Source organism: Centruroides sculpturatus, unplaced genomic scaffold, assembly GCF_000671375.1.
Source record: "Centruroides sculpturatus isolate CEXI.00-Female unplaced genomic scaffold, Cexi_2.0 scaffold1, whole genome shotgun sequence".
In the NCBI taxonomy this organism is placed as follows: Eukaryota; Metazoa; Arthropoda; class Arachnida; order Scorpiones; family Buthidae; genus Centruroides; species Centruroides sculpturatus.
This window is the reverse complement of record NW_019384326.1, coordinates 1556381-1583750: the sequence shown is the minus strand read 5'-3', so window position 1 is coordinate 1583750 and position 27370 is coordinate 1556381. Positions and strand designations below refer to the sequence as shown.

Genomic DNA, 27370 nt, shown 5'->3' with positions numbered 1-27370 from the left:
CCATTAGATGCCGAGTGGAGAAAACCACGAACATTATTTATGTCGTTGGTTTGCGCCTGACCAACGTATGGTTTTCCGGATTTTTCTCACTTGTCTAACATGTAAATAGGGGGCCAATTTCCTATAGAAAGTTCTCCAGGAAGACACTCCACTTGATAGATCTCTAGTGTGTTGAGTCGCCTTATCCATTAATCCAATGCAATATACCAATTCCGAAATTTTAAATTTTCTAAGGTTTTTTGATGCATTTAAATATGTTTACTTATTTCTTTCCGCTCTACTGAATTATATATAATCTGTTTGCGTGAAAAGAATAATCGCATTATCTCCGGATGAATGAAATCTCATGACACACATCTAAAACTTTACAAATCTGCAGTATCCCGCTTGAAATAATCTGCATGAAACGTCCTTCATTTATGGATGAATTACTGCATAACAATTAAAAATTTCCGCATGTTTAATGTAATTTATAGCTCAGATTTTCGTGTATTAAACCATTTTTCTTACATATTTTTAAATGAGAATCAATGATGTGTCCTCCATAGCTGTAAAGGTACTATAGGATTCGGGTTCGAGTCTGAGTCGAAACTTTAGAAATTTCCTCGTTTTAATTGAAATATATAGCGTACAGTGTACAGTTTCTAGAGTTTATTGAGGGGAATAGAAGCATTACATTTTTCATAACACCTTGAACTTGTGAGGGCGCGTAGGTGGCAAGCAGCCAAGTAAGAATGTCAATGACGTACGTTTTATGTAAAACTGACTGCCATTGACTTGTTTTCTTAGCTAGTTGCCACCTACACTCACCATTAGATATAATAGAAGTCAGTTTTAAACATGAACTACTTTGGACTTTGCCAAAAAGAATCTGTTTTTAGGGGCCTCATGCATGAATACAGTCGACCCCCCCATAACACTGTTGATAATTCCGTTCTATATGAATTCCATGTTGTACGAGTCACTTAGATTTTACAAATACGTGTGCCGGGCTGTGAACGGCTCGCGTATTTGTAAAATCTAAGTGACTCGTACAACATGGAATTCGTATAAAACGGAATAATCAGTAGTGTTATAGGGGGTCGACTGTAAGTGTATATTTGGAAATCCAGTGCTAGCTAGGATTCTAGTACTTGTACAATTATCAAATATCATGTGAATACGAGCTTTACATTAAATAAACTTACAACAAAAGGGCCTAGCATATCCGCCCTTGTCTAGGGCCTCACACTATCTAAAAGTCACCACCGCCCCTTTATTTTCATTACAATTTTCCACACAATGAAAGTATAATTGTGTCTATTTTTCATCTATTTAACGTTCCTTTTATAAAGTTTGTAAAAAAAAAAAATTAATTATTAACGGTATAAAACTGAATTTTTATAAATTAATTTAACGCTTTACATATAAAACAATTTATTAATTTAATACATTTTTAAAATATTTGATTATTTAAGTGAGATTTGATGGCAATTACTATTGTTTTTGTTGTTATAACGTTCAATCGATATGCTGTTTTGAATCAAATATGGCGACGATGTCGATTACATTGAGCCTTGGAGCGCGTTGAAGATAATTTTCAAAATTTTTGCAGAATTTTCAATCTATTTTAATTAATTTTCCTTATTAATTAATGTTTTTGAGAGCCGACTGCTGTTAATTAATTATTAAAGTCATACAGCATACAACAGCTAAGATAGTCATACAGCATACAACAGATGATGCAACACGTGGTTAGAAATTGACATGTTAAGGTAAGCGCGCGCACTTTGGCGGGTGGAACGGATGGAGGAAAAGATCCTCGTGCATTAAAAGCCATGGACGTGCGCACGCTGGGTGCCACGGGAGGAAATTCCTCAGATGAGGCAACGTTTTCTGCCCATCTCCATCACTAACCAAGATGTTGTTCTGGCATTTTGTGCCCATTTCTTTTATCTTGGCAGACACTACATTAATTAATTTCTCCACTGCAAAACTACGAAGAGTTATATAAATTTACAGCATCCGCAGTACAGTAATCAACGGAGACGTGATAATATCTGACTTGTGAGAGGAGATAGGTACTATTCTGTAACAATCAGGTAGGTGTGCCTTAATTTTTCTACGCCATGATTTGAGATAAATAAAGAATACACAGTTTATAAAGCTTTACCTTAGTTACATGTAAGCTGCAAAAGTGCCTGGAATTTAAGTGAATCTCCTGACTCGAACCATTTCAAGTTGGTGTTGTACTGAACAGTAAATTGAAGTAAGTTTTGAATCCATCTCAACTTTTATAGCATCCAACGTTTCGGCTCGACCGGCTTGTCTTAAATTTGGCAATCCGTTCACGTCGGAAAGTGAACACTTAAATCACTTTCTGCCTTCAGAACGTGAGTTTAGAACCACTACACTTTGACAATGTTACAAGAACTGCAGAATTCATGCAGAGACAATCTGAAAACAATTCAAAGCATGTATTGAGAATGATAATGAACAAGTTGAGACTATGAATTTGTCGTCATGTCAGAGATGTATCATGATTTTGCAGCAGAATGAATAATATCAAAAACCTGTTCATTTAATGCGAGCATAATGTTTAACTTTTCGTTAAAAACTTTATTTACTTACCATTAAGAGTTCCTAAGTGTCATTTAATGCCTGAAGTATATGCCCATCTCTATTTTCCCAGTTTTTATATCATGTTAGTGTATTTCTGTTTGGTTTTCATTAAGAACAAGCATCTAATGTAAGTGCTTAAAATACTTTAGAGATAACGTTAATTTTAAACAGTTTGTTTACATCAACAGCTTTTAAATCTATGTGTGGTATCCCAAGTTTGAGAGAAATCATTATCAACTTTTATATAAAAAATTCACCTTATTTTTAAAGAATATTGCATGTTCCTTCTTGTTAAAGTCTAATAATTACAAAAAAGCTGCATTTTACATTTATATAAATTAAAATTTTAAAAATATACTTTGTAATATTCAACCATTGATTATCAAATTCAGAAATAAACAAAGACTGTGTCAATTTTTACAATTTAGATCAGTAATCAGGGCTGGAGAAGCTGATGCTATATCCCTGAGGACCAAGCTGGAATTTTAATTAAGCGTAGAAAATTATGTGCATGAGATTAGATAAGTTTAAGAGAGAAAAACAGAAATGTAATAATCCAAGGGCATCCCATCAGAAGGTATAGATGACTCACAAGGTCTTATCCCTAAGATCTGTGATTATGTTCAACCAGTAGCATAACTAGATCCAACATAAAGGGGATTCTCAATGTAAAATGTAATATAAATCGCTACAAATTTTAATACTTTCATATTTGATTATTAAAAATGTATAAACTATTAACTCTGTAGTTAATTCCACAGTTAAAAATGCTAGAAATAGGAAAAATAATTTATTAACTTTTTCATTATGAAGGGAGTCTGGTCTGCGTTTCTTCTCCCTTTGTACTTTCTCCAGTGCTCTCTGTAGCTCTGACTATTTTTCTAGATTTTCCAACATAAAAATAAAATTCAAAGATTTAAGTGTAAATCTTTAAATTATTCACTTCTGGATTTCCAAAAATAGAAGTTACAGACCTAAATTGTGAGGTTAATATAGTTATTACTTATTCCTGGATTTAGATTTATGTATATTTGGAGTTCAGGTTTAGTTTCAATGTAATCTTAACCTTCAGAACTATCCTAAAATACTCAAATGATTTACAGTAGAACCCTGATTATCCGAGCTAATAAGGACTGACGCTACCCTCGGATAAATGAAAGCTTGGATAAAACAGACGGCCACAGCCATTTCGGATTAAAAGGATACCACAACACACTTCCTTTTCCGTCTCTTTGTGATATTCAAAATGAAGTCTTGTAAGTTTTATTAATTAAAGATGTAGCAACACACTGACAATAGCTGAACATACAGGATGTGTGCAGTTGGGACTAGGTGAGTGGCTTAGGCCCAGATTCCAACAGTCACTATCTCGTCAATCTCTTGTGCAGTACAGTTGAGGTTTAAAGTACAGTACTATGCATTTATGTGCTTGGTACATTTACAGCAATGGTTTTATGAATCATAGTAAAGTACCGTAGTATGTTACACTTGCTGCTTTATCTTGGATAAACTGGAACCTTAGTTATACTCAGAACTCAAATAATCAGTTTCCACTATACTTTTTATTTATATTTTACAAATATTTATTATTTAAAAAAATGTTGCCTATTATTTAGTAATGGAAAAAACTGAAATTTTGATGTTTGACATTGAATATTTATAATTGAGGAGCTTGACTCGAGTTTTTAGTAATATTTTAAAACGGTTTCCAACAAAATAAATAGGTGGTTCGTATTGACGGGGATGGCGTATTTGTAAATTTAAAAAAAAAATATTCTTATAAAGCGAAAAAGTGCAAATGTATGATATTTTTCACTAGTACATACTGCACATTTTACAATTTTTCATTTTCAGTATGGTGCTGTCAAGCTTTTAAAAATTGTTTCAAGTCTGTTCTGACACAAGATGATAAATTTAAACCATGAGCACATCAAATTTACATTTGAAATATTTTCAAAAAATATAAAATATTATTTTTCAATTCAAAAAAACTTTTTTTGATGCTAAAAATTCATCTTAAAAACATTTAACAATTTTTTTTCCTATAATTTATTAATTAAAAAAAAATTAGAGATTGATTATGAATAGAAAATATTTAATGTTTACATATATATCAATAACAACTTGTAACCCAATTTAATTAATTAAATTGGCCAAATTATATACTCTATCATTAAAATACATCATATAAAGCCTTAACAACTTGTTTTATGTGATTACAATGAATATAAATTGTATAATTGCAACTAAAATAATCATGAAGGAGAAACGTACGAGGAAAATTTTACATAAAGAAAAGATTTATATTAAACAACTTTCTTAATGTTTATCATGGGTTTTGCTTGGACCATGACAGCAATGGCTGATTAATGAAGGACAAAGTCTGACTTAGTCAAATCACCCATGAAAACTTATGGGATTTCAAACCAGATACATATTCAGCTTCCCCAGAGTGGAAGACTGATGCCTTTGCTAACTTCATCCATCTGGCCATCTTAAATAAACCATATTAGAATGCATTAACAAAATAATACTTTTATTAAATAAGTCTTGAAAATTCTATAATCTGGTGTCTGTAAGTGTATAGGAACTCTATTGGTAATTCAATGATGCAAAATGTAGAATTACCATAGTCGTTGAATTACTGATAGTTCCTATACAACTGCAGATACAGGATTATGGAATTTTTAAGAATTATTTAACATATGTATAGTCGGTGATCCCAACAATAAAAGAAAAGAATACTCATTTAATTACCATATTATTAATTTAGATAGTTCTAATGTTTTTGATCCCATTAATAGTTTTCAAAGGAATCTTCTATAGTAAAACATTCCAAAAATACCTTAAAAATTACATTAATCACTTGAATTTCTAATGTTTTCAGCCATATTTAAACAAATTTCTTCAGGATAAACTTACAAAACTTATGGTTGCATTCAAAGGAGGTCAGTTAAATATGGTTGAAAATGTTAGAAATTCAAGAGATTAATGCAATTTTTAAGGTATTTTTGGAGCATTTTACTATTAAGCATTTTAATATTAAGCATTTCTCAATAGTTGAATCTTCTATAGTTTAATAATTAATCAACTCTTTAATTAGAATTCAGAATTAATTTATAATTATTAATCTAAGAATTAGCTTAAATTTGCTTCCTACTGTTGATTTTTTTTTTTTTCACAAAATTGTGTGAAATTTTTTAAAATTTAAGAATTATTAATGAAAAGGTAAGAGATGAAGAGAAGAATGACAATTATAGTGCACAAGTTTTTGTACAATCCTGAATTTACATGACAGATTCAATATAATTTCCTTAAATAAAACACTTGTATGCAAGGAAATTATTACATTTTCTTTAAGGAAATTATTTCTGAATGTTAACATATTTGATTATATTCTTTTTTCTTTATTATTATTATTATTATTATTATTATTAAACTAAAATGATAGAAATCACAAATTATAAAGTTACATGTTTGCTAATTTTAAACATAATTATATTTCAGTCACAAAAGCTGAGTATGAAATTTTATATTTTAATCAATGAATAAATCAAGAAGATAATTTCATTTTCTCCAATTGTTAAGAGAGATTTGATGACAATGTGTGAGTCTCCAAGGCAATAAGCTGTCATTTTAAATAACAGCTGTAATTACTGCACTTGTTATGATTTACATTTCATACTTTTCTTTCCATTCATAATTTAGTCATGTGTAATTTAATGTATTTGTCTTTACATTTCTTAAGAACTGTTTGTTTAAATTTATTTATAAGCAATGTTTTGTGTCCAGTTTTGTGAACAGATGCAAAAAGTTTGTGTGTAATAATTTAAAAATTAATATTAATTTTAGATAAATTGAGTGTTTTAATGCCATAGATTGATTTTAAATGTTAATTTTTTTTATGTACAAAGAATAAAATAAGAAATTAATAATAATATTATAACTGCTCCCAATAGACTCTTTACATCTGTAATTGAATAAGATATGCTGTTTATTCTGATTAAATTTCACGCAAACAACTTTTATTAATTTCTTACGATAGCTGCAAGTTTGTTTTAAATGTTTGTCATTTATATTTTTTTTCTTAAGTTTGGTTAAATGGCTATATCCTGGTCCAGTGTCAGATTTATTTTTCTGAAGGATGCTCCAAGCAACTTAAATTTTTCGGAGCCCCTTGCAACTAAAATAAAAAACAATAAAGTAAACAACCTGACAAGGTCCCTCTCCGAGCCAAGCCCCAAGCAGTTGCTTGTTTTGTTTCCCGGTAAATCCACCACTGTGCTGGTCTCTCTTAGAAATAATTTAAGCACAACTGATGCATAATACAGTAAACACTTTTTGTTACTGTATTAAGAATTTTAATAGTAAATTCTTCAGGGGCCTATTTTTATTGGTGTAATTATCATTAAACCCAGTCTTTTACAATTTTTGATGGTAAAGGTCATCTTTAGAGAAACAAACACAATTATACACAGTTCTTTATTGGTCTGAAAACATTTGAGAAAGTGAGGTTTACTGATAGTTACTTCAGTAAAATAGGTTTCTCATGAATTTCTAAGAACTCTGACTGTTTTCTTGATACCGTTACTTGTAAATTAAAGCTACAGTAGTTTGATTATAGAACAAAATTATGATGTAGCTTGATGATGGCAGGCTTATCAATCAATTCTTCACTTCCAGACATATTTAATCTTGGATATAACCATTCACAGTTTTGAGAAGTTTATATTTGCTTAGTAATACCCTCTTTAAAAATTATTCGTTATAATGTGTACCGTGATGCATTTTTTTCATTCATTTTTGCACATCCAGTTGCTCTTAATACAGTACTTGGATACTGCATACAAGTATGCTATTGCATAGAAAGCGTCCTTAATTTTTGCAAATTCCTTGCATCACATTGTAAAAATTGAAATTCACACCTGAAAAAAAAGCAGTGTGGATTTCTATGTTTGCATGTATAAGTACTCTGCATACACTTAGTGTATACAGAATAATTCATAAAATAACTGCTTCAGTAGATCACTCAAATACATACAACATCTTTGCTAATGTTTTTGCTATTCAAAAAATCTAACAATTTACCTGATGATCATCATTAAATATGACCAAAAATGTTAATTTAATGAACATTTTTGCTACTGTACAAGGTTGTATGTATAAAGCCGCACCAACTGTCATATAATATTGAGCTATATTCCGGCGATAATAATCTGAATTACTGATTATCACTGGAATATAGCCCGATATTATATGGCAGTTGGTGTGGCTTTATAGTAAAGAATCGGGTTTTGAAAGATGTTTATAAAGGTCGTATGTAGTTGATTGAGTATACAGAATCCTTAGTTATCATAAAATAAAATTTTGTATCAAATTTTAACTCTGATTTTTTATACTGATCAAGTGCAGAATATCAATATCCTCTGAGCATTGATCAGCTTAGAGCATGTGAATTAGCAGGCATTGCTAGATTACTAACTGTTGTATTCTCGTGACTAACAATTGTTTATATTTCAAACCATTTAATAAACAATAAATATATGAGAAGTTCTAATTACAAAAATATTTTTTAGACATTTTTACATCTGATACTAAAACATTTTCATTTGTAGATAAATGCAGTGATATCTGTGATATTTTTGCTGTCATTAGTAACAGTTAATGCCTTGATATCTCTTCCTGATGGGCCAAATGTGTGTAAGAAAGAAGAAAGGTATTTTATTTAATTAATTAATATGAAATACGGATTGTGCGCGTTTAACCATTTAGTGTTTTTGCGCTGTTTAGTTACGTCGTAACGAAGAGGGTTGCATATAGAAGACCGTACCAAGTGAGAACATTTACGTGGTGTTTTAATATACCACCGAGATGTTCTAAATATAAGTATGCTTGTTTAAAGAATGTAATTTTAGAAAGAAAAAGTTAATATAGACTTTTGATTTTATTATTATCTCATTTAGAATACAATATAATGTTGCTTACAAAACAGAAGCCGAAGTTAAGAAGAGAATCGTTAACGAATGCTGTTCTGGCTACACTCAGGCTGAATCCAAATGCATTCGTAAGTGTTCTGTACATGTTAAAAATATTATTTTGATATCAAAATTTAATTTATGTGATTATTTGTAGCTATATGCCATCAACCGTGTTTACACGGATTGTGTGTGGCACCTGATAAATGTGAATGTAAAGAAGGATGGAGAGGAAGTTCATGTGATTCTTGTAAGTTGTATAATCATGTATCATAAAGCAGTTTTATTAATTTATTTGATGTTCACTGTTGAATATTTCAGCTTGTGAATCTGGAAAATGGGGATTAAATTGTAATGCAGATTGCATATGTCAGAATAGTGGTGTGTGTGATCCTGTAACTGGTAACTGTACATGTTCAAGAGGTAAGTTTTGTATATCATTTTTCTCATTTTTGAATTTACTATATGTTGTAATAAGTTGATTTTCATACATTTACAACATATTGCACTTATAAAATTCTATCAAATTAATTGTTTTGTATTTATATGAGAGCAAACATTTTATTAATATGAATTTTATTGAGAAAAAGCTGAAATTTAATGCTTTTACTAATAATAATAATAAAATAAAATGTGAAAAGAAGTTAGGCTGTTTAAAAAATGTTATTAATTAACACTCAAATTTCAAACACAAATCTGCTTTTGATTCTGATGAAACCGTGTTGTTGTTAATTATTAAGAAACAACAAATCTGCTTTGTTAAATCAAAGAAGAAATAGACATTAGTTTCATTGTACTTTTTAACTTTTTCCATTCTATGGACACTAGGAAAGCCTTTTTTTAGCAAGCCCATTATGGTTCATCCAGTCCCACAATAGTGTGACTGGGTGGTTAGGGATAGAGCCCAACATTTCCAAAAAATTCAAGGTTTTCAACCCATTCAGATTTGATCTCGGGTTCCCAGAATGTCAGGCTGCAAGATTATAGGGCACCAGCCCACTCTAAAATTTCCCAACCCACCTGCTTGCTCACTTTGAAATAATTCAATGGTATAAGTCTATTTATATTGACCATTATTAGATAGTTTCTGTAGATATGAACTATGCATTCTCACTAAACTTTTCTTCTTATATACCTACTTGAAAATCAATTGCTAAATTTTAAAAATTAGTTTGCCTGATGATAAAATATGCAGATAACATTCACCCTACTAGAACAATATTCCATCTCACCTCCACTCTCCCAGAATGAAAATCCTACTTCCATTACTGTATGTTATTGAAGTACTTATCTATTAATTAGCATTTGAAATAACATATCATATGTTCTCAAAGTCATTAATATTAGTTAACTGAATTTAAACTTGTTTCGTGGTGTTTTTACTAATTTAGTACCTAAAAAACAGGTTATATAGTACATAATTATTATGTCCGATGATTAAAACTGAAGATGACACTGAGAAGTTTTATTTTCTATTATAGAAACTAATCTCTTTCCTCTACATAAAGTCATATTCTAAAGACATTTGATAATTAAACACTGTATGTAGTTATCATTTGCCATTCTTTATCAGTTAATTTTCTTATCACACCCATTCAATTTGATTATTTGTCATTAATTTGTTCAGTTTATTTTTATGTTTTTGTATTTACTTATATATTTACCTTTTTTTTTTTCTGATGCCTGGTGCTATTAAATGTGTACCAAAAAACGACTGAAAGAACTGTATTATAAGGTGGACAGCTTGTTGGAAAATGCTCTATACTCTAATTTTGTTTATTTAGACTCTGTTAAAGCATATTTTAATTCTTTAAAGTATTATTAGATCGTTCCTAATACAGTAACTAACTTGCTCATCTAATTTTAAACATTATATCTCATATAAATATGTAATAATTTCCATAACAGATTACTCTTAGGATCATTCAAAATTGTTCCCTACAAAATGTAAACAAAATATTTTTAGAAGGTTCTTTTAATGTATTGCCCAAGTTATCTAAACATTAATGATACTGAGCTTTATTAAATAAAATAATCTAAACACACAAGCAGTTTGAGATTATTTAGTAAATATGGCAAGGCCTCGTGTAACACTGTCAATAGATTCTTAGAAGCTGCATCGTTAATTGAAATGACATATAACAAAACCAGTTTTACCATAGACTTAATGATATAAACAAGATATAATTCAGTTAATATTATTCTACAGTATGCTCAGTTAGAAATTTGTAATGACATTAAAGTTATGGGTCTCAAGTGCAATACCGTACGTATAAGTTTTATGTCCCACATTTCCACTTTGCGATAAATGGCATTACTGATGGCTCACAGATGTTCTGGTTTTTGGACCTAGTCTTTGGAAGAGTTCTTTGCTGATTGCATAATCTCCTATGGAATTTAGCTTCATAGATCTCTGGATTTCACTTCCTCATATTTTGGGGGCATCTGGGGAACATTTCTGGCATCTGCTCTAGGAGAAACTACAACGTCGTATGTTAATAAAACTTTACTTAAACCTTTTCCATTGCACAGTAACTTCGACACCCTGTAAATACATCGTGTTTGCAACCTCCAGCATTTATTCTCCATTTCATAGAATCAGTTTTACTGTTTATAAAGAAAATTCAACAATAATTGTAAATGATTACAAATGTACAGTTCATGTATCTTTCCTAAATAACATAATGGCAAGATGACAAAGTGAGAACTTGTTGTACAAACCAGTTATAGAAATTTACGTTCCAAATACTCAATTAATTGAACATTACAAAATACATATTACATCAACTCTACCTGCTTAATTTAAAAGTTGTTATTAAATTTGAAATTGTCAGCATATGATATTTAATGAGGTGAGAACTAATGAGATTATATACTTGATTAACGGTATAAAAAATAAATTGCCAACTGATGATTCTCCAGGGACTTCATTAAGTAAGCACAAAAGAAAATTTACAAAAGAAATGGCTTTGTAATGCAATTTGTTTTCCAAGAAAAAAGAATTAACATTGTTTGACTAATTAGACTTCTGGTCGTTAGTTTCTTTGACTAATAATGTCAGCGATAATAGATTTAAAGGTCGATATTTGTACAGGTGAGACTATTAAATTTCTGGTAGGCAATGTTTTATAGTAATTTGGAATGAGTTTTTGTGTCGATAATAAGTTTTTATGGGGACAGAACTTAATTGGATTTAGATAGTCTATACATTTTTTTCATTTAATATGTTAAACTTTAAAAAAGTAAATTTCAAATGTAGAAAATATTTCTGTTAATGGAGATTGTTGTGAATAGGATTAAATTTATTTTGAAAGCATTTTACGTATATTAATTTTATTGTATTTTATTTATTATGATAATTTAATTAAGAATTTTAAAAATATAAATAAATATGTTAATAGAAACACATTAAGATAAGATAAAACACTAAAAAAAATGATATTCCATTTGAACTTTCTAATTATCATGGTGATAGTGTACAGTAGATGGTGTGTTGGTTAGTAAAGCAGCTTTAATACAGCTGGATAAGTAAGTCAATGACAGCCCATTTCATTTGAAAGGAACTCTACCATTGGCTCATTTATCCAGCTGTATTAAAGCTGCTTTACTAGCTAACACACCAAACTTTCTATTCTTAGTTTTGTATCTTATTTGAAAATGGCTGTTTGTTCAAAACTGTTAGTTATTCAGACGTTAAATAAAACAAGGAAGGTTACAAGTATGAGCTGCATAAATACTAATAAAATTCAAAATGTGTTTTAAGAATATGTTGTGATTATATTTGTGATTGTATTTGAAGATGAGCCACTTATTCAAAAGCACTTGTATGTAATTTTGTTAGTAACACTCACATCATTAAAGAATGAAAGGTTCTATGCTTAACTCATGCATCTTACAGATCTTTATACAATCACAAATAGCATAAATTTATCCTTATAAAAAAAAATGTCAGATTATTTTTGTATAGAATCTTTTAGATTTATTATTATTTTGAAATAATGGAAGCAAAGCATCTTATCAATATTGAAAACACTGCTGCATTTTATAAGAATTCCTTCTAATTATATTCAATGTATATAAATATTCAATATCAAACTTACTACACTTTAAAATCAAATATTTATTGTCCAATTATCTGCCCCATTGGTGCTTGTAATTGCAATTTTAAAGCACTTTCAGGTTTCTGTAATAACTGACAGTTGAATGACTGTAAAGAATGGGCCATTCAACCATTTGTTCATGCTCAACATTTACAAAATAGTCAAAAAATATACACTTGTCTTAACACAGTCTTTAACCATACTGTAAACTTCTATGTAATTGTGAATTAAAACTATGTAAACACTAATAAAACAGTAAATAAAAACACCAACAACAGTAAACAATAAAAATTTTTAAAATGTTGATTCTTCTGTTTTCATTTCACAGGAAGAAAAACATATTTTAATTAAAATAATAGTAATAAATATTAACTTTTTGCTCCAAAGGATGGACGGGCTCTGATTGCAGTAAACCATGTGATGTAGGATTTTATGGATATTTTTGCGAGGAAGTATGCCGATGTGAAAACAATGCAATTTGTCATCACATTTCGGGTGCTTGTAATTGCACAGCAGGTTATCAAGGACCTTTGTAAGTATTTTTTAAGTATTTTATATTATAAAAGTAAATTTATTATAACTGTTGTTTAAACAGATGCAGCGAGAAATGTCCCGAAGGATTGCATGGTTATAATTGCAGCAAAGAATGCCAGTGTCAAAATAATGGAACGTGCGATCACGTGACTGGATTATGTACATGTCAACCGGGATATACGGTAAATGATTGTTTATTTTTTAAATTATTATTATAAAATCCAATTAGTTTATGTTAGAATATGATTGTGTTTATATTTAAACATTTCATTAGCATTTTTAATTGTTTTTGAATATTCAAATAGTTGACACATCCATTACACATAAGTAACTGGATGAATTATTTTGCATATTCTAGTTATAAATGAAAAAAATAGGTTACTTTCAGTATAAATGGTGTTTTTGTGTTAATTCATTTGTTTTTGTATGTTTAAGATTGATACTTCTGAAGACAAAGCAATTAAACATTAATAGAATTTATATTATTACATAAAATAGTGTCCACAGGGCCAAAAAAATATTAACTTGTTAACTTTTTAACTAACTGATTTCTACTCAACTGTCGTGGATTTAGTTAGACTTGCAATGGTTAAATTTGAAGTCGTAAATGTCTCAAGCTGACTTGAGTGAGATTCCTCTCAGTTCTTCCATAATGACAAGCTGGTTTCTTTAATAAAGAATTGACAGCTAAATGATGAAGTTGTTTGTTACTAAGGAAACTCTACTGCTTCATCTTAATTGCCAAGATTGACTATCATTTGACTAAAGAAGTCATCTGAATATTAATTAATGGTGCTCTAAAGATGAGATAAAATGTCTTAAAAAACATTTAAGAATAAGTCACCAGCCCTTAAAACTTTGGCATTTATTCAATTTTGTTTGAGAAAAAATTCATTATTTATATACAACAACCCGATTCAGTTATTAATTGGGCTACAATACAACTTATTTAATGAATAGATTCAAAGCAATTTGGCTGTAGGTAGCATAATTGGCAGTGCATCTGCACAGTAAGAAGGACTTGGGGATTCAAGTCCTTCTTCGGACTGATCCTTCCAATCCAGAATATCATTTAATAACTATAAATAAATTTTTACATTTTATACGCCAGCCGAACTATAGCCAAATTGCTTTGTTTAATCATTAAATTAGCCTTATTATAGCCCAACGTAAAACAAGAATACAATATACACAAACTAACATCTACAAACCTGACTTACTTACATAGCCAACGAATACTGGATTATATCATTTTATACTTTCATTTTTTAATGTGCAGGGAACTGTTTGTGCTGATGTTTGTCCTAAAGGATTTTATGGAGAAAGCTGCAGTCAGAAATGTGATTGTTATAATAATGCCAATTGTCATTCGGTGACAGGAGAGTGTATTTGTCCTGCAGGATTTTTTGGTGAAAAGTGTGAATACAGGTGTCCGATAGGAACGTGGGGATTTAATTGTTCAGAAGTAATACTTTTAATCATTTATAGGCTTATTTTAGATGTAATGCTTTTTATAATTTAAAATATTACTTTTAGGTGTGCTTGTGTGAGAATGGTCTGTGTCGAGAAGACAACGGAGATTGTTTGTGTTTCTCGGGATTTGTCGGTACTTTCTGCGAACAGAGAGGTATATTTTATGTAAATGATTGGGAGAACAAAGAAATTTTCTACTAATATTTGGTGTATATCAAATCACTGATATATTCATCTTTTAATTTAGCTTGTTCTGAAAATAATTACGGTGATTATTGCAATAAGACGTGTCAGTGTGTTCCACAGAATTCCCTCAGGTGAGTAATTTATGAACTTTTTTAACTAACAGAAAGCCATTTTAATAAAGCTGTAATTGTCCTAACATAATAAAAACATTTCTCAACATTATGAAATAGTTTTTGAGTGTCTTTTGATTCATTCTCAATCAGGAATTGAATTTTCAGGCTATATTTATGCTAATTTTTAATCATTCAAATTACAGGATTTGGTCAGAGAGATGATTATTTGGTCATCTTGTGCTATGATTAATGATCAAAAATTAACATTTAAATTTAAATAATTTAGGAAATTCTGGATAACAGTTAGCCTGGAGTGGGGTTAAAGTGGGCAATAACATTGACATAACTTATTGTAAAATTAAAGATAATTACAATAAAACTAGCATTTTTATGACTTACTGAACCAAATATTAATGTCAGTGCTTGGTTTAGTAACACTCGCACATTATGATATGTAATGTAATGTGTTGTAATGTTGGTTTCAATTTATTTGTTATACAAATTTATTTATTAATTATATTTAATTGACTGGTCTGACATTGTTTTTCAGCTGTCATCCTTATAGCGGAGAGTGTAAGTGTAAACCCGGATGGACAGGAGACTTTTGTGAAGATGCTTGTCCTGCTCCGACTTATGGAAGCGAATGTTCGGAAACTTGCAATTGTCAGAATGGTGCTCTCTGTAATCATGTAACTGGAGAATGTTATTGTTCGCCTGGTTACACTGGGAAAAAGTAGATACAGATTGTTATAAAGTTAAAAGTATATAAAAACTTGTTTTATAAAATTCATTTTTTAGAATATTTACATGTATTTTAGCTGTTCCGAGTTATGCCCCGAAGGAACTTACGGTAGCTATTGCGAAAACACCTGCTTATGTGAAAACAGCTACAACTGTTCGCGTACCACAGGCTATTGCTTCTGCAAGCCAGGTAATGAGTATATATTTTGGAAACAGTTACATAAAAATGTATGTTTCTTATAAAAGTATTTTATAAAGGTTGGAATGGTACAAGATGTAATATGCCTTGCTCTGAAGGAAACTATGGTCAGAACTGTAATGAAAAATGTAAATGCCAGAATGGTGCCATTTGTGAACATGTCCACGGAAAATGTATGTGTTCACCTGGTTATATTGGTGATTTTTGTGAAGAGAAATGCCAGGTATGAGTTTACTCTTTACAAATTAAGTGTTTCTGTGTGTAATTTGTAAATATGATCCTTGATTTTATTGTCTCTAATATAATTGATTTTGGGAGTTCTGGCTCAATGGTAACTTGCACTCGAGGCAAAACCAATTTTGTTTGCTCTTGCTTTCAGAATGGTTGGCGATAGCAAGCACTTCTAGTACTGGGATACTTGTATAAAACTGTTTATAAATAATTTAAAGTAGTTTCAGAATAAAACTTATCAATCTGTCAGTACCCAGAAATAATTTTACTTCATTTTTTAATTACGTTGATAGCCAGGACATTACGGCATTAATTGCACTCAAAGGTGTGAATGCGATTTTCTCAAGAGTTNTCTTGTTAAAGTCTAATAATTACAAAAAAGCTGCATTTTACATTTATATAAATTAAAATTTTAAAAATATACTTTGTAATATTCAACCATTGATTAAATATTCATCAATATAGTATAGACAAGAATATTAATATAGTGCAAAGAACTGTGACATGTCAGTATGCAAAGCATGAGGAAAGCATGTTTAATGATAACTTGATGTTATTTTTAAAAAAAATCAAATTGCTTATATTTACCCGAAGCCTTCAAATTCAAATCTACTTCCTGCTATATAAATAACTATTTCCTGAGAATCTTTCATATTTGCACAATATACAGGAAATTAAAATTTCAAATATCCTGTAGCTTTTAACATTTACAACAGATTTTGCAAAGACTTATTTACTCTCTAATTTTCATCACTTCTTTCTTATAGTTTATATTTCTGACATTCTATCCAAATTTTTATTTCACACACATAATGCTCCAACAGATTTGTAAAGTGCAATAGGCATTTTACAACAGAAAAACATTGAAAAACTAATTTTTTGTCTTCAAATTGGCAGCGACAATCATTATAAAAAAAAAAAAATTCACAAAATTGCATTTGAGGTTAGCTGAGTGTCAATGAAAGATAATCATACACTTGAGATGGAATTTGATGCATGCACTTGGCTAAATTTTGGTGGCGGATCAAGTGGAATGCCGAGCAAAAGAAAGAGTGAAAGTATTTAGACGAGGCTTCTTTCAATATGAGTAACAGTGACAAAGAATTAGAGATAGTGAGCTGTTATTATTATAAGAGGATGAAAGGAAAAAGAGGAAGAAGTGAAGAATAATGTGAATACACAATACTCATGAGATTCTCCTGTATTGAATTTCATGCGTTTTTTTCTGATTTGCTGAAAGATGCAAAATTTTTCTAACATTTTCAGATGACACATGAACAATTCACATCTCTGTTTAATGTATTGAAGGCTGACTTATCCAGGAAATATACAAAATTGAGTTCAGCAATAAAAGCAGAGCAGAGACTGACGGTTTGACTAAAATATGTAACTTTAAAAATCTATTTATTAATATTTCAAATTAAGGTTTACATTTGTATATACTCAAAGGTAATTAAATCATGTGAAGAAAATTCTTCAGAAGATGTAATTGGCATATCAATATAATTTTTCGATGTAACTGCCGTGGGATTGATTTACGATGTAACGGTGAATCCTCTCCTTGTCTTTGGTTGATCTATGTATTGAGGAGTGGGACCGGATTTTTTGGAAACAATCCCTATCTCCACCTCATTTACTATTTGAAATGCTTTTGCTTTTATTGCCACTTGGTCCTGTGTTGGGAAACTGCATAGTTTAAGCCATTATCAAAAAGAAGTTAGTAAGGTGATCTCGAATAGTTGATTTTCACTTTTTTTTTTTTTTTTCAAATAGGCTTTTAGAATTGACACCTTGCTGGTGCTGTCTTCTATTGCTGTAGCTTTTCTCTTTTGCTGTCCACTTGTTGGATTCGGATAGTTCAGAAACATCATCAGTGGGATAGGGTACATCACCTGCGCAATCTGTTTTTCATTCCAAGTCTTCTGTTTGGGAATTAGGTCCATAAGGAGTGAGAAAAGACAATTCCTTTTAGTACTTTATTGGTTTTGTATTACTTGCACTCTGACTGCCTTTGGTTTTGTGATAGTTATATGCAGACACTTCCAACAATATCAGAAAACTACTGCTATAAAAAAAATATGCAATGCATTTCATGCAACATTCTTGGAATGTATACATTATACTTTACTGAAGTTTCACATTCCTAAATTTTTTGAAGATGTTTTTGTACACAACATAAAATGCTTTATGAATAGTCAGTCCTCCTAAGCATTGTTGAAAGTACCCAACAAACAACATGCAGTACTATCAAGATACATTCTATATTTGTCTATAGTGTGTAATTATACAATTTTAGTCTGGAGTTTTATATATATAAATTTTTCAAGAACTCCAAACTAAAATTGCTTCCAAAACATCTGGTCCTACTCCTCAACACACAGATCAACTAAAGACAAGGAGAGGATTCACCGATATGTCGTAAATCAATTTCACAGCAGTTACACCAGAAAATTATATTGACATGCCTATTACATATTAGCTTTCAGTTATTGGTTAGAAGAATAGAGTATGAGAAATCATATATTACGTATATTAAATTTTGTGGGAAAATATTCCATCTTTATATATGCCAGAGCCAATTAAAACTATGAGGATCAACTTAGAACAAAAAATATTCAGATGATGAGATTTTCAAAATGTAGTCTATACTACTGAAGGCAACAACATCTTGACTGTAGTACTTGCAAATGATCAGTCCCAGCTATTTTGTTATATGAAAACTTAGCACAGAGTTACCTGCACTAGTGGATGATAAGAAGTTCATGCAATAGATATTAGTGTGCTGGTAAAAATTCAGATAAAATTTTTGAAAATAATGTTAATAATTTAGGCAACAGGCAAGAAAACAATAAGTGTTCTACCAGAGTAGCAATTACCCAAAACTAAAGAAAGTCTACTATCTGTCATTGTTGGAGACAAAGGCTTTTCGTGTGTACAGTACATATAGTATTTGACAAGACCCCAGAAAACTGTACAGAGAGAAGAAAGTATTTTAAATACAGGCCAAGCCAGGCAAATACAGTAATACCTCGACTTACGCGAACCCGGAGTTACGTGATTTTCAAATCTCGTCGATTCCTCTTTTGTTTGAGCGCCATGCAACTCTTGATTACTCACTCCCCTCACATTATTGTTCAGCTTACATGTTCGGACGTGTTGCGCGGAATCGACACATATCTACAATTTATTTTGTGTTATTTCTGTGTTTGTGATATCTACGGAGACTCGAGAGACTTTATGTGGTGATTTCTTGTAACCATGAACGAATCAAAAGACGAGATAAGATTAACGAGAACGTTTATTAGCTTACATACATCCGACTTGGATTTTACACAAATTGCGAAATTATACCCCGACTTACGCGGTTATTGCTTGGTCCCACTTATCACGTAAGTTTGGGGTATCTCTGTAATATTTCAGAAAGTGCTTTTGGAATTCTAGTATGCAAATTTTGAATCTTTGAACTGAGATTAGCATTATCCTCCAAATATATTTTTATTTTTCTTGAAGTTAGTCTGCTAAACAGTTTTCTAAACACTGATGTTTGTCATTGGACCACAGGTGTTATGAAAACTTGCATGGGGGTGCTCAAAATTTTAAAATTTTTATTTCAAATTATACCAATGTACTACAACACATTACTTTAACTATTTTATTCAATACTAGAAAGTTTATTAGTTTATTGCTTTATTGTTTTGTGAGAATAGTAAACATAGAATTGCTCATTGATTTTTGAATATATTGATGCTAATGTTCTGTATAGTAAAAAGTATATGAATGGTGTTCTGTGTCGTAACATTAAATTTTTTATTGACAATTTATGATTATTATTTACTGTTTAATAAGTTCATAGCACTTTCTCATTAAACATCTGGGAGAAGTTTTCCTCTCTCTCTCTCTGCTTGTTTACATCTCTATGAATATAAAATTGGACATTATTTTGTTAACTTATATAAGCATTTCAATTGAAATATATTTCTGGATAGGAATATACAGTTATTCATTTATTTATCTATGTTAATTTTCTTTTATGTATATATAGATAATGTCAAAAGTTTAGTAGAATAATCAATTGCTGCATTCTTCAATATTTTATTTGTATTTATTTTATATTATTGGGACTTTAAAAAGTTTTCCAAAGCATATTGATAGATATGACAAACTGATATTTGTCATATCTGTCAATATGCTTTGGAAAACTTTGGTCAAATCTGTCATCTAGCCTGAAAATTAACTCTGGACCTATATTTTTCTGTACTTTTATACTTTGGGAAATTTCTTAAAGCAGTAAATGGTAAAAATTTAGCATTATATTTTAAGTTTTTATAAAATATACACTCCTTCAAAGACAGAAATATTTTAAGTTTTAATAATAATATAATGTATGTGTATGTAATGTACTTTATAAAGTTTATTTTTTTGATTTATAATGATAATAGATTTAATCAAATGGCATACATTATTAATATATTTTTTTGATTTGTTGAGGAGTAACAGCAAATTCAGAAATAAACAAAGACTGTGTCAATTTTTACAATTTAGATCAGTAATCAGGGCTGGAGAAGCTGATGCTATATCCCTGAGGACCAAGCTGGAATTTTAATTAAGCGTAGAAAATTATGTGCATGAGATTAGATAAGTTTAAGAGAGAAAAACAGAAATGTAATAATCCAAGGGCATCCCATCAGAAGGTATAGATGACTCACAAGGTCTTATCCCTAAGATCTGTGATTATGTTCAACCAGTAGCATAACTAGATCCAACATAAAGGGGATTCTCAATGTAAAATGTAATATAAATCGCTACAAATTTTAATACTTTCATATTTGATTATTAAAAATGTATAAACTATTAACTCTGTAGTTAATTCCACAGTTAAAAATGCTAGAAATAGGAAAAATAATTTATTAACTTTTTCATTATGAAGGGAGTCTGGTCTGCGTTTCTTCTCCCTTTGTACTTTCTCCAGTGCTCTCTGTAGCTCTGACTATTTTTCTAGATTTTCCAACATAAAAATAAAATTCAAAGATTTAAGTGTAAATCTTTAAATTATTCACTTCTGGATTTCCAAAAATAGAAGTTACAGACCTAAATTGTGAGGTTAATATAGTTATTACTTATTCCTGGATTTAGATTTATGTATATTTGGAGTTCAGGTTTAGTTTCAATGTAATCTTAACCTTCAGAACTATCCTAAAATACTCAAATGATTTACAGTAGAACCCTGATTATCCGAGCTAATAAGGACTGACGCTACCCTCGGATAAATGAAAGCTTGGATAAAACAGACGGCCACAGCCATTTCGGATTAAAAGGATACCACAACACACTTCCTTTTCCGTCTCTTTGTGATATTCAAAATGAAGTCTTGTAAGTTTTATTAATTAAAGATGTAGCAACACACTGACAATAGCTGAACATACAGGATGTGTGCAGTTGGGACTAGGTGAGTGGCTTAGGCCCAGATTCCAACAGTCACTATCTCGTCAATCTCTTGTGCAGTACAGTTGAGGTTTAAAGTACAGTACTATGCATTTATGTGCTTGGTACATTTACAGCAATGGTTTTATGAATCATAGTAAAGTACCGTAGTATGTTACACTTGCTGCTTTATCTTGGATAAACTGGAACCTTAGTTATACTCAGAACTCAAATAATCAGTTTCNTGGGGGATGAACAGACACCAAAATATCCCAGTAGTTGGCCTCCAGAGCAGTCAACAAGTAGGCCAATGCCTTGGGCATCTGGCCGTCAACAAGTTACAATATAGAAGCGTGGACCAGATGTAATAGTATACATATTCAATCTGTCGAGACATTAATCATGATGCTAAATCAAGGAATCGGAGCCTTGGTGGTTGAAAAGTACATACTACAAATGGGACAATATTTCAATAGGTGAGAGAACATTTGACTTTTTCTTTAAAAAACTTATGGCATCTTTCCTTATAATATAATGCTCAAATATTGTTTTAAATTTAAATAATATTTGAGCACTATATTAATGTTCCTTAATCCCAATATCAAGGAACATTATTAAAAAATGCTGAATTTTTAATGTTTTTTCTTTATGTATTGTTAATTCATTAAGATTAACAGCTGCTGCTTTGAAAGTCTCAATACAGATGATATTAACATATTGCTGCTTTATGAAAAGTTATTATGGTGAAGTTTTTAACCTACTTAAACTGTTAAAAAATTTCAAAAACATGTCACTTTTTGTTTTGATTATGCACACTAACACTTAAAATCTTCAGATTTTTGAAAAGAAAACTTGAAAGCTCTAAGACATACTGTTTTATTGAGATATTAAAATAAAGCAGTCTTTTAGATATGTTTTTAGTTAGCAGTTATGGTCTCAACACCAGCATGTGACTATTCTTTTATATTATAATAAAACTAAAGCATTAATGTATTAAAAATTGTAGAACTATTTTAAATCTTTCAGTTAAGTGTACTTAATTTCTTTTTTCAAGTGATTAATTTAGATATAACCATAATGGTTAATTAGTAGCTCTGGAAGCAAAGATAAGATGGAGTTCTAGGTAGTATAACTGGCAATGCAACTGCATGGCAAGCAGCAGTTGTGGGTTAGAGTCCTGCTCAGAGTTAATCTTTTCTTCCAGAATATTAAATTTAGTAATTTTTGTAAAAGATGATGGCTTAACTGCCTACCTCTAAGCTAAATTGCTTTGTTTCCAATCATTAAAACTAGCCATAATTTAGCTTGATAGAATTTTCAAATAATCTGCTAGATTTTTAACATATCAGGTTGGTTGTTGTTTATATATATTAAGTTTTAGCTATTTAACAAAAAAATTAATTAGCTGAATGGTCAAGGCAGTTAGGTCCTGGGTCCACCAGAATAGTAGGCTGACACCCTAATCTGGGCAAGCAACAGTGGAATTTTTTTGTCTTGGATACGTCGAGCCCATTTCTCAATGATTGACAACAGAAAAAAAAAACCTCTTAGTGTCCATAGTGTGTAAAGAGTTAAAATGATCCATGAATTATATCAAACTATTAATATATCTGAAATTAGCATTTGGAACATTTTGATATGTTTGGATTATCAGTACTCTGCATAGGTTTATACACAAAATTTTCCAAGGTTTGTATTTGATCATTACAATATTTCACTATCAGATGATCAATGAGGTAGGAAGGCAGTAATCATTGTTGTGCAGTCTGCATTAGTGTAACGTCATATTCTTTATTGATAAACACAGCTCATTCGCAAGCATGGCCTGTTATTTTGTTACTTTTTTTGAACGTCACTCTATGCCTATATTGTGCTTAAAAAGAAAGAATAGAACTCTACGTTTGAAACTATGTCACCGAATATCAAACAAATTATAAACTACCACAGCAATTTATTTCAAATTTTATACTTTCATTTTATTTTTTACAGGGGAGTGTAGTTCATTTGGTATATCTAATAAACATCTATGTTGCTACAGGAGGCAAGATACCCAAGAAGAGTAGGCCTTATCAGACCTGAAATCCTGCAGATATATCTAATGTCTGAAGATTTAAGGCTTTGACACCTTTCTTCTCAAAATAATAGATCAATCTATTACAATAGTAAATAGTAAATCAAATAGTAGATCAAAGAATTGTCTTGTCTTATCTGCTCCATGTTTTTATATTGTAACTTATTCACTTTCATTCTCTAAATTTTATTATGTATTTTAACTTATTTCCTAAATTTAATCATTTACAAATGTCTTAAATAACTTTTTTTTTATCAAAACAACAGTTTAAAAAGATACATACTTGTAGTCGATTCACGCCGCTCTTCCTCGTAACATTTTGCTTTCTCGATGTTGTTTGTCTTCTTTTCGGAAGTTTTATTCTCCCCCGTTTCGACAATGTTATTTGGCACATTATATTCTTGATTTCCATACAAAGGGTTATCAAAGTGGCTATTGTCTATTAGTGAATAATCAATTTTAATTAGAGAGTTAGCAAGTTGTAGTTATTAAACTAATTTTAAATACTTACTATCTATTGGAGGCTCGACGCTATAACTGAAAATAAAAACATTTCGATACTTGAGATTGTAACAGGAAATTTAAGTTTGTTTTATATTGAAATTTTGAAACTTACGCCGCATACGACAAATCTTTTTTCAATTTCCTGACTTTTCTTTTATAGTACAGAACTATAACAATTATGATAATTAATAACAGAACAGTGATGCAAATTCCAATAATAAATCCAATGTTTGTATTTGAAGTATGAGTTTGTATCACGGCTTGCGTTTCTGAATAAGTTTCAGCTGAAATGAAAATTAAGTATAAAAAGTAATTAAAATTCTTAAATGTTTTCATTATATTTAGTTTAAAAACTAATAATAAAGTAAGTGGAAAATTGGAGCAGCAAAAACTTTTTGTTAAGTATACAATGATACAGAATATTCTTAATGTGATTTCCAATGTGAGGAGGTCCACAAGTGCCAGCTTCAACTTTTTTAAGGAGGCAAAGGGATATACTCCCACTATCATAATTATTACTTAATCAAGCTCATATCAGGTAATTTACTGTACTACTGAATGAGGAAGAGGATAGAATTTTCCAACACTCTTTAAAGAATTAATTATTGAATTCCAGCTTCCAAACCCACTCGCCGTCAGAAAGACTGATCCAGTGGGAGCAAATGAGGCATTATCCTCACAGCAACTTGCCTGTCTCAACAAAATAATCAGGAGAATTTTTAAATATTAGTCTCATATTAAGAGTAAATCTGGTATTCCTATATCTAACTTTAGCAGGATTTGTGATTAGCAGGATGGCCAAGGTAGTAAAGGCATCTGTCTGCCACTCTGAGCAATCCAGATTTGAGTCAGATCAGAGATCTCAAGAATTATTTATGAGAAGTTAATCCCAAATATATTAGGTTCCATCCCTCGAGCCTGGCCAAATCCATAAAAAGCATGGAAACAGGCCCTCTTAGTACCATTGAAGCAGAAGGTGTAGTACAGTAAATACAAGGTGTTCAATAAGTCATGCAACCTGTGGGAATAAACATTTTGTTTCTCATTTATGAGCTTTAATTATTTTTTATTTTTAGTAATTGTTACTAAAATTTACATAGGTGAGCCATTAATAAAGCAGATTTTTATTAATTTACAGAATTGAAGTTAAAAAACTACTAATTTCTTAATTATAATGAATATATTTAAAAATACTAATTTAATGACAGCAGTATCATAAGATTAAAATGAAGCCAAATTTATAGCTGCTGTAACAACATGCAACACAATACACAAACTTACAGCATCCTACTATATTAGTAGTAGACTACACCACATAAGGTTTATTTAAGTGCACTATGCTAATTACTTAACAGATCCCTGTTGTTAAGTGTGCATATCCATATACTAAATATATTAAAAATTAATAAAAATATATTTCAATACATCTTACCAATATCACAGTTTTCTCCTGAATACCCTCTTCTGCAGATACAACCCACAACAGGATTGCAAACAAAGCTTCCATTACCACAATCACATTGATTAACACAATTTACACCATAGAAACCATATGGACATACTGAAAAATTTAAGTAATTTGAATTTAATTAAAATAATGGATATTTATTTTAATATTTGTAAGATGGAATGAATTAGCCAAGAATTACATGCTTTTGATATTCAATTAATACTTTGACTCACTATCTGTGCAATTTATAGATAGTATAATGAATAATTTTATTTCCTAGCATTTTGATTAAAAATGATGATCTTAATATTAATAAAGATTACATATCAGCATGAGGTTCAATCGGATTGGATATATCTAACTTAGATTCTTTTATGGATTTAATATCTCCTTTTATAGTGGTGATGCTATCATAATGGATCAAAATCGTACATCAGAAATGAAATAACATCATCATAAATATAATTCAAGGTTCTTTGATTCATTTGATAAATCAGGTATTTATTCTTCTAACACAATAAAGTGCTATAAATTAAGACACTTGGCGGGTTTTCTCATCTTTGTTTAGTTGATACGTGTGAACATTTTACACGTTTCGGGCTCTTAAGCCCCTCTTCAGCCAACATGTATATAAGTCTTATAGACTGAAGTAACAGCTTACTTCCGTTTCAGTAACATATTGTATTATTGTAATTACAAAACTATCGCTGTAATTAATTGGGGCTATAAATTTGCTATTAATAATGATTAGATATTAAGAAATTTGGTATTAGAGGTAGATGTTAGGCACCATCTGTTAGCTGAGTATTTCAGAATTATAATTATTAATTTAGATTATTAATTTAGGCATCATCTGTTATCTAAATTAATAATCTAATATTTTGCTTTGGATCATTAATTAACCAAATAAAAAAAATTGTCAGAACACGAAAAATACTAAAAAAATTAATTGTGAATTTTCAGAACAATCAATCTGCCAGATTTTTTAATTAAAGTTTAATTTTATGAAAATTTTTAGGATGTCAAGATGGTTATTATGGCATAAACTGTTCCGTAAGATGTCCTCAATATCCTAATGGCAACGGAAGTTGCGATCCGGTTACCGGAGCACTATTCTGTCTCCCTGGCTACATTGGTTGGAATTGTAATGAAAGTAAGTGATACTTTAATATTTTTACATAACTATTACTGATGTTTGAGGATTAATTTAAATCCTTTATCATAGGATGTCCAAATGACAAATGGGGACAAGATTGTTTGAATGAGTGTAATTGTAAAAATTCGGCAGAATGCGATCACGTAACTGGTTCTTGTACATGTCAGCCTGGGTGGATTTATGACGACTGCTCAGTTCGTAAGTATAAATTGCTAGATAAGAGACAGATTTGTTAGAAAACACACCAGATAATATTTGATAGATTTAATATTTTATTTTTGTGTTTTTGCAGCATGTCCAAATGGAACCTACGGTTTACAATGCCAATACAGGTGCTCTTGTAACAATAATGCATCTTGTCGACATTTTGACGGAATGTGTCATTGTTCTCCTGGCTGGATGGGTGCAAAATGCGAAGAAGGTAATTAAAATGGTCTATACAATCCATATGGCAGTTAATTCTATAACATTGATACTTTATAACATTCTGATTCTAATTATTTTACTAATTGAGGAAAGAGGGATTTGAGTGCTATCAAAAATTAGATTTAGCAATGATGACCTATTCTCTACTATTACAGGAGCTCAACTTATGGTCAAATTGATTGTAAATCT

At 30.3% G+C, this 27370-nt stretch overlaps 1 protein-coding gene and 1 long non-coding RNA gene across 2 annotated transcripts in view; one reads left to right on the top strand and one right to left on the bottom strand.

Moving 5' to 3' along the window:
* The window catches only part of LOC111627456 (protein draper-like), a 59926-nt gene that overhangs the window by 13628 nt on the left and 18928 nt on the right, over nucleotides 1–27370 (top strand). Inside the window, exons 3-20 of the mRNA XM_023371031.1 lie at nucleotides 8217–8317; nucleotides 8392–8487; nucleotides 8565–8665; nucleotides 8734–8826; nucleotides 8898–8999; nucleotides 13064–13208; nucleotides 13272–13392; nucleotides 14490–14675; nucleotides 14747–14837; nucleotides 14931–15000; nucleotides 15533–15715; nucleotides 15801–15913; nucleotides 15982–16145; nucleotides 16447–16515; nucleotides 23564–23633; nucleotides 26618–26752; nucleotides 26825–26953; nucleotides 27048–27176. Coding sequence (XP_023226799.1) covers nucleotides 8217–8317; nucleotides 8392–8487; nucleotides 8565–8665; nucleotides 8734–8826; nucleotides 8898–8999; nucleotides 13064–13208; nucleotides 13272–13392; nucleotides 14490–14675; nucleotides 14747–14837; nucleotides 14931–15000; nucleotides 15533–15715; nucleotides 15801–15913; nucleotides 15982–16145; nucleotides 16447–16515; nucleotides 23564–23633; nucleotides 26618–26752; nucleotides 26825–26953; nucleotides 27048–27176 — 2098 coding nt within the window. The remainder of the gene's footprint in view (nucleotides 1–8216; nucleotides 8318–8391; nucleotides 8488–8564; nucleotides 8666–8733; nucleotides 8827–8897; nucleotides 9000–13063; nucleotides 13209–13271; nucleotides 13393–14489; nucleotides 14676–14746; nucleotides 14838–14930; nucleotides 15001–15532; nucleotides 15716–15800; nucleotides 15914–15981; nucleotides 16146–16446; nucleotides 16516–23563; nucleotides 23634–26617; nucleotides 26753–26824; nucleotides 26954–27047; nucleotides 27177–27370) is intronic.
* Nucleotides 23926–26291, bottom strand: LOC111627835. The gene is made up of 4 exons (XR_002757066.1): nucleotides 25582–26291; nucleotides 24262–24433; nucleotides 24157–24182; nucleotides 23926–24084 (listed from the first exon to the last, which is right to left on the bottom strand). It is a non-coding gene; the product is annotated as an uncharacterized LOC111627835 (long non-coding RNA).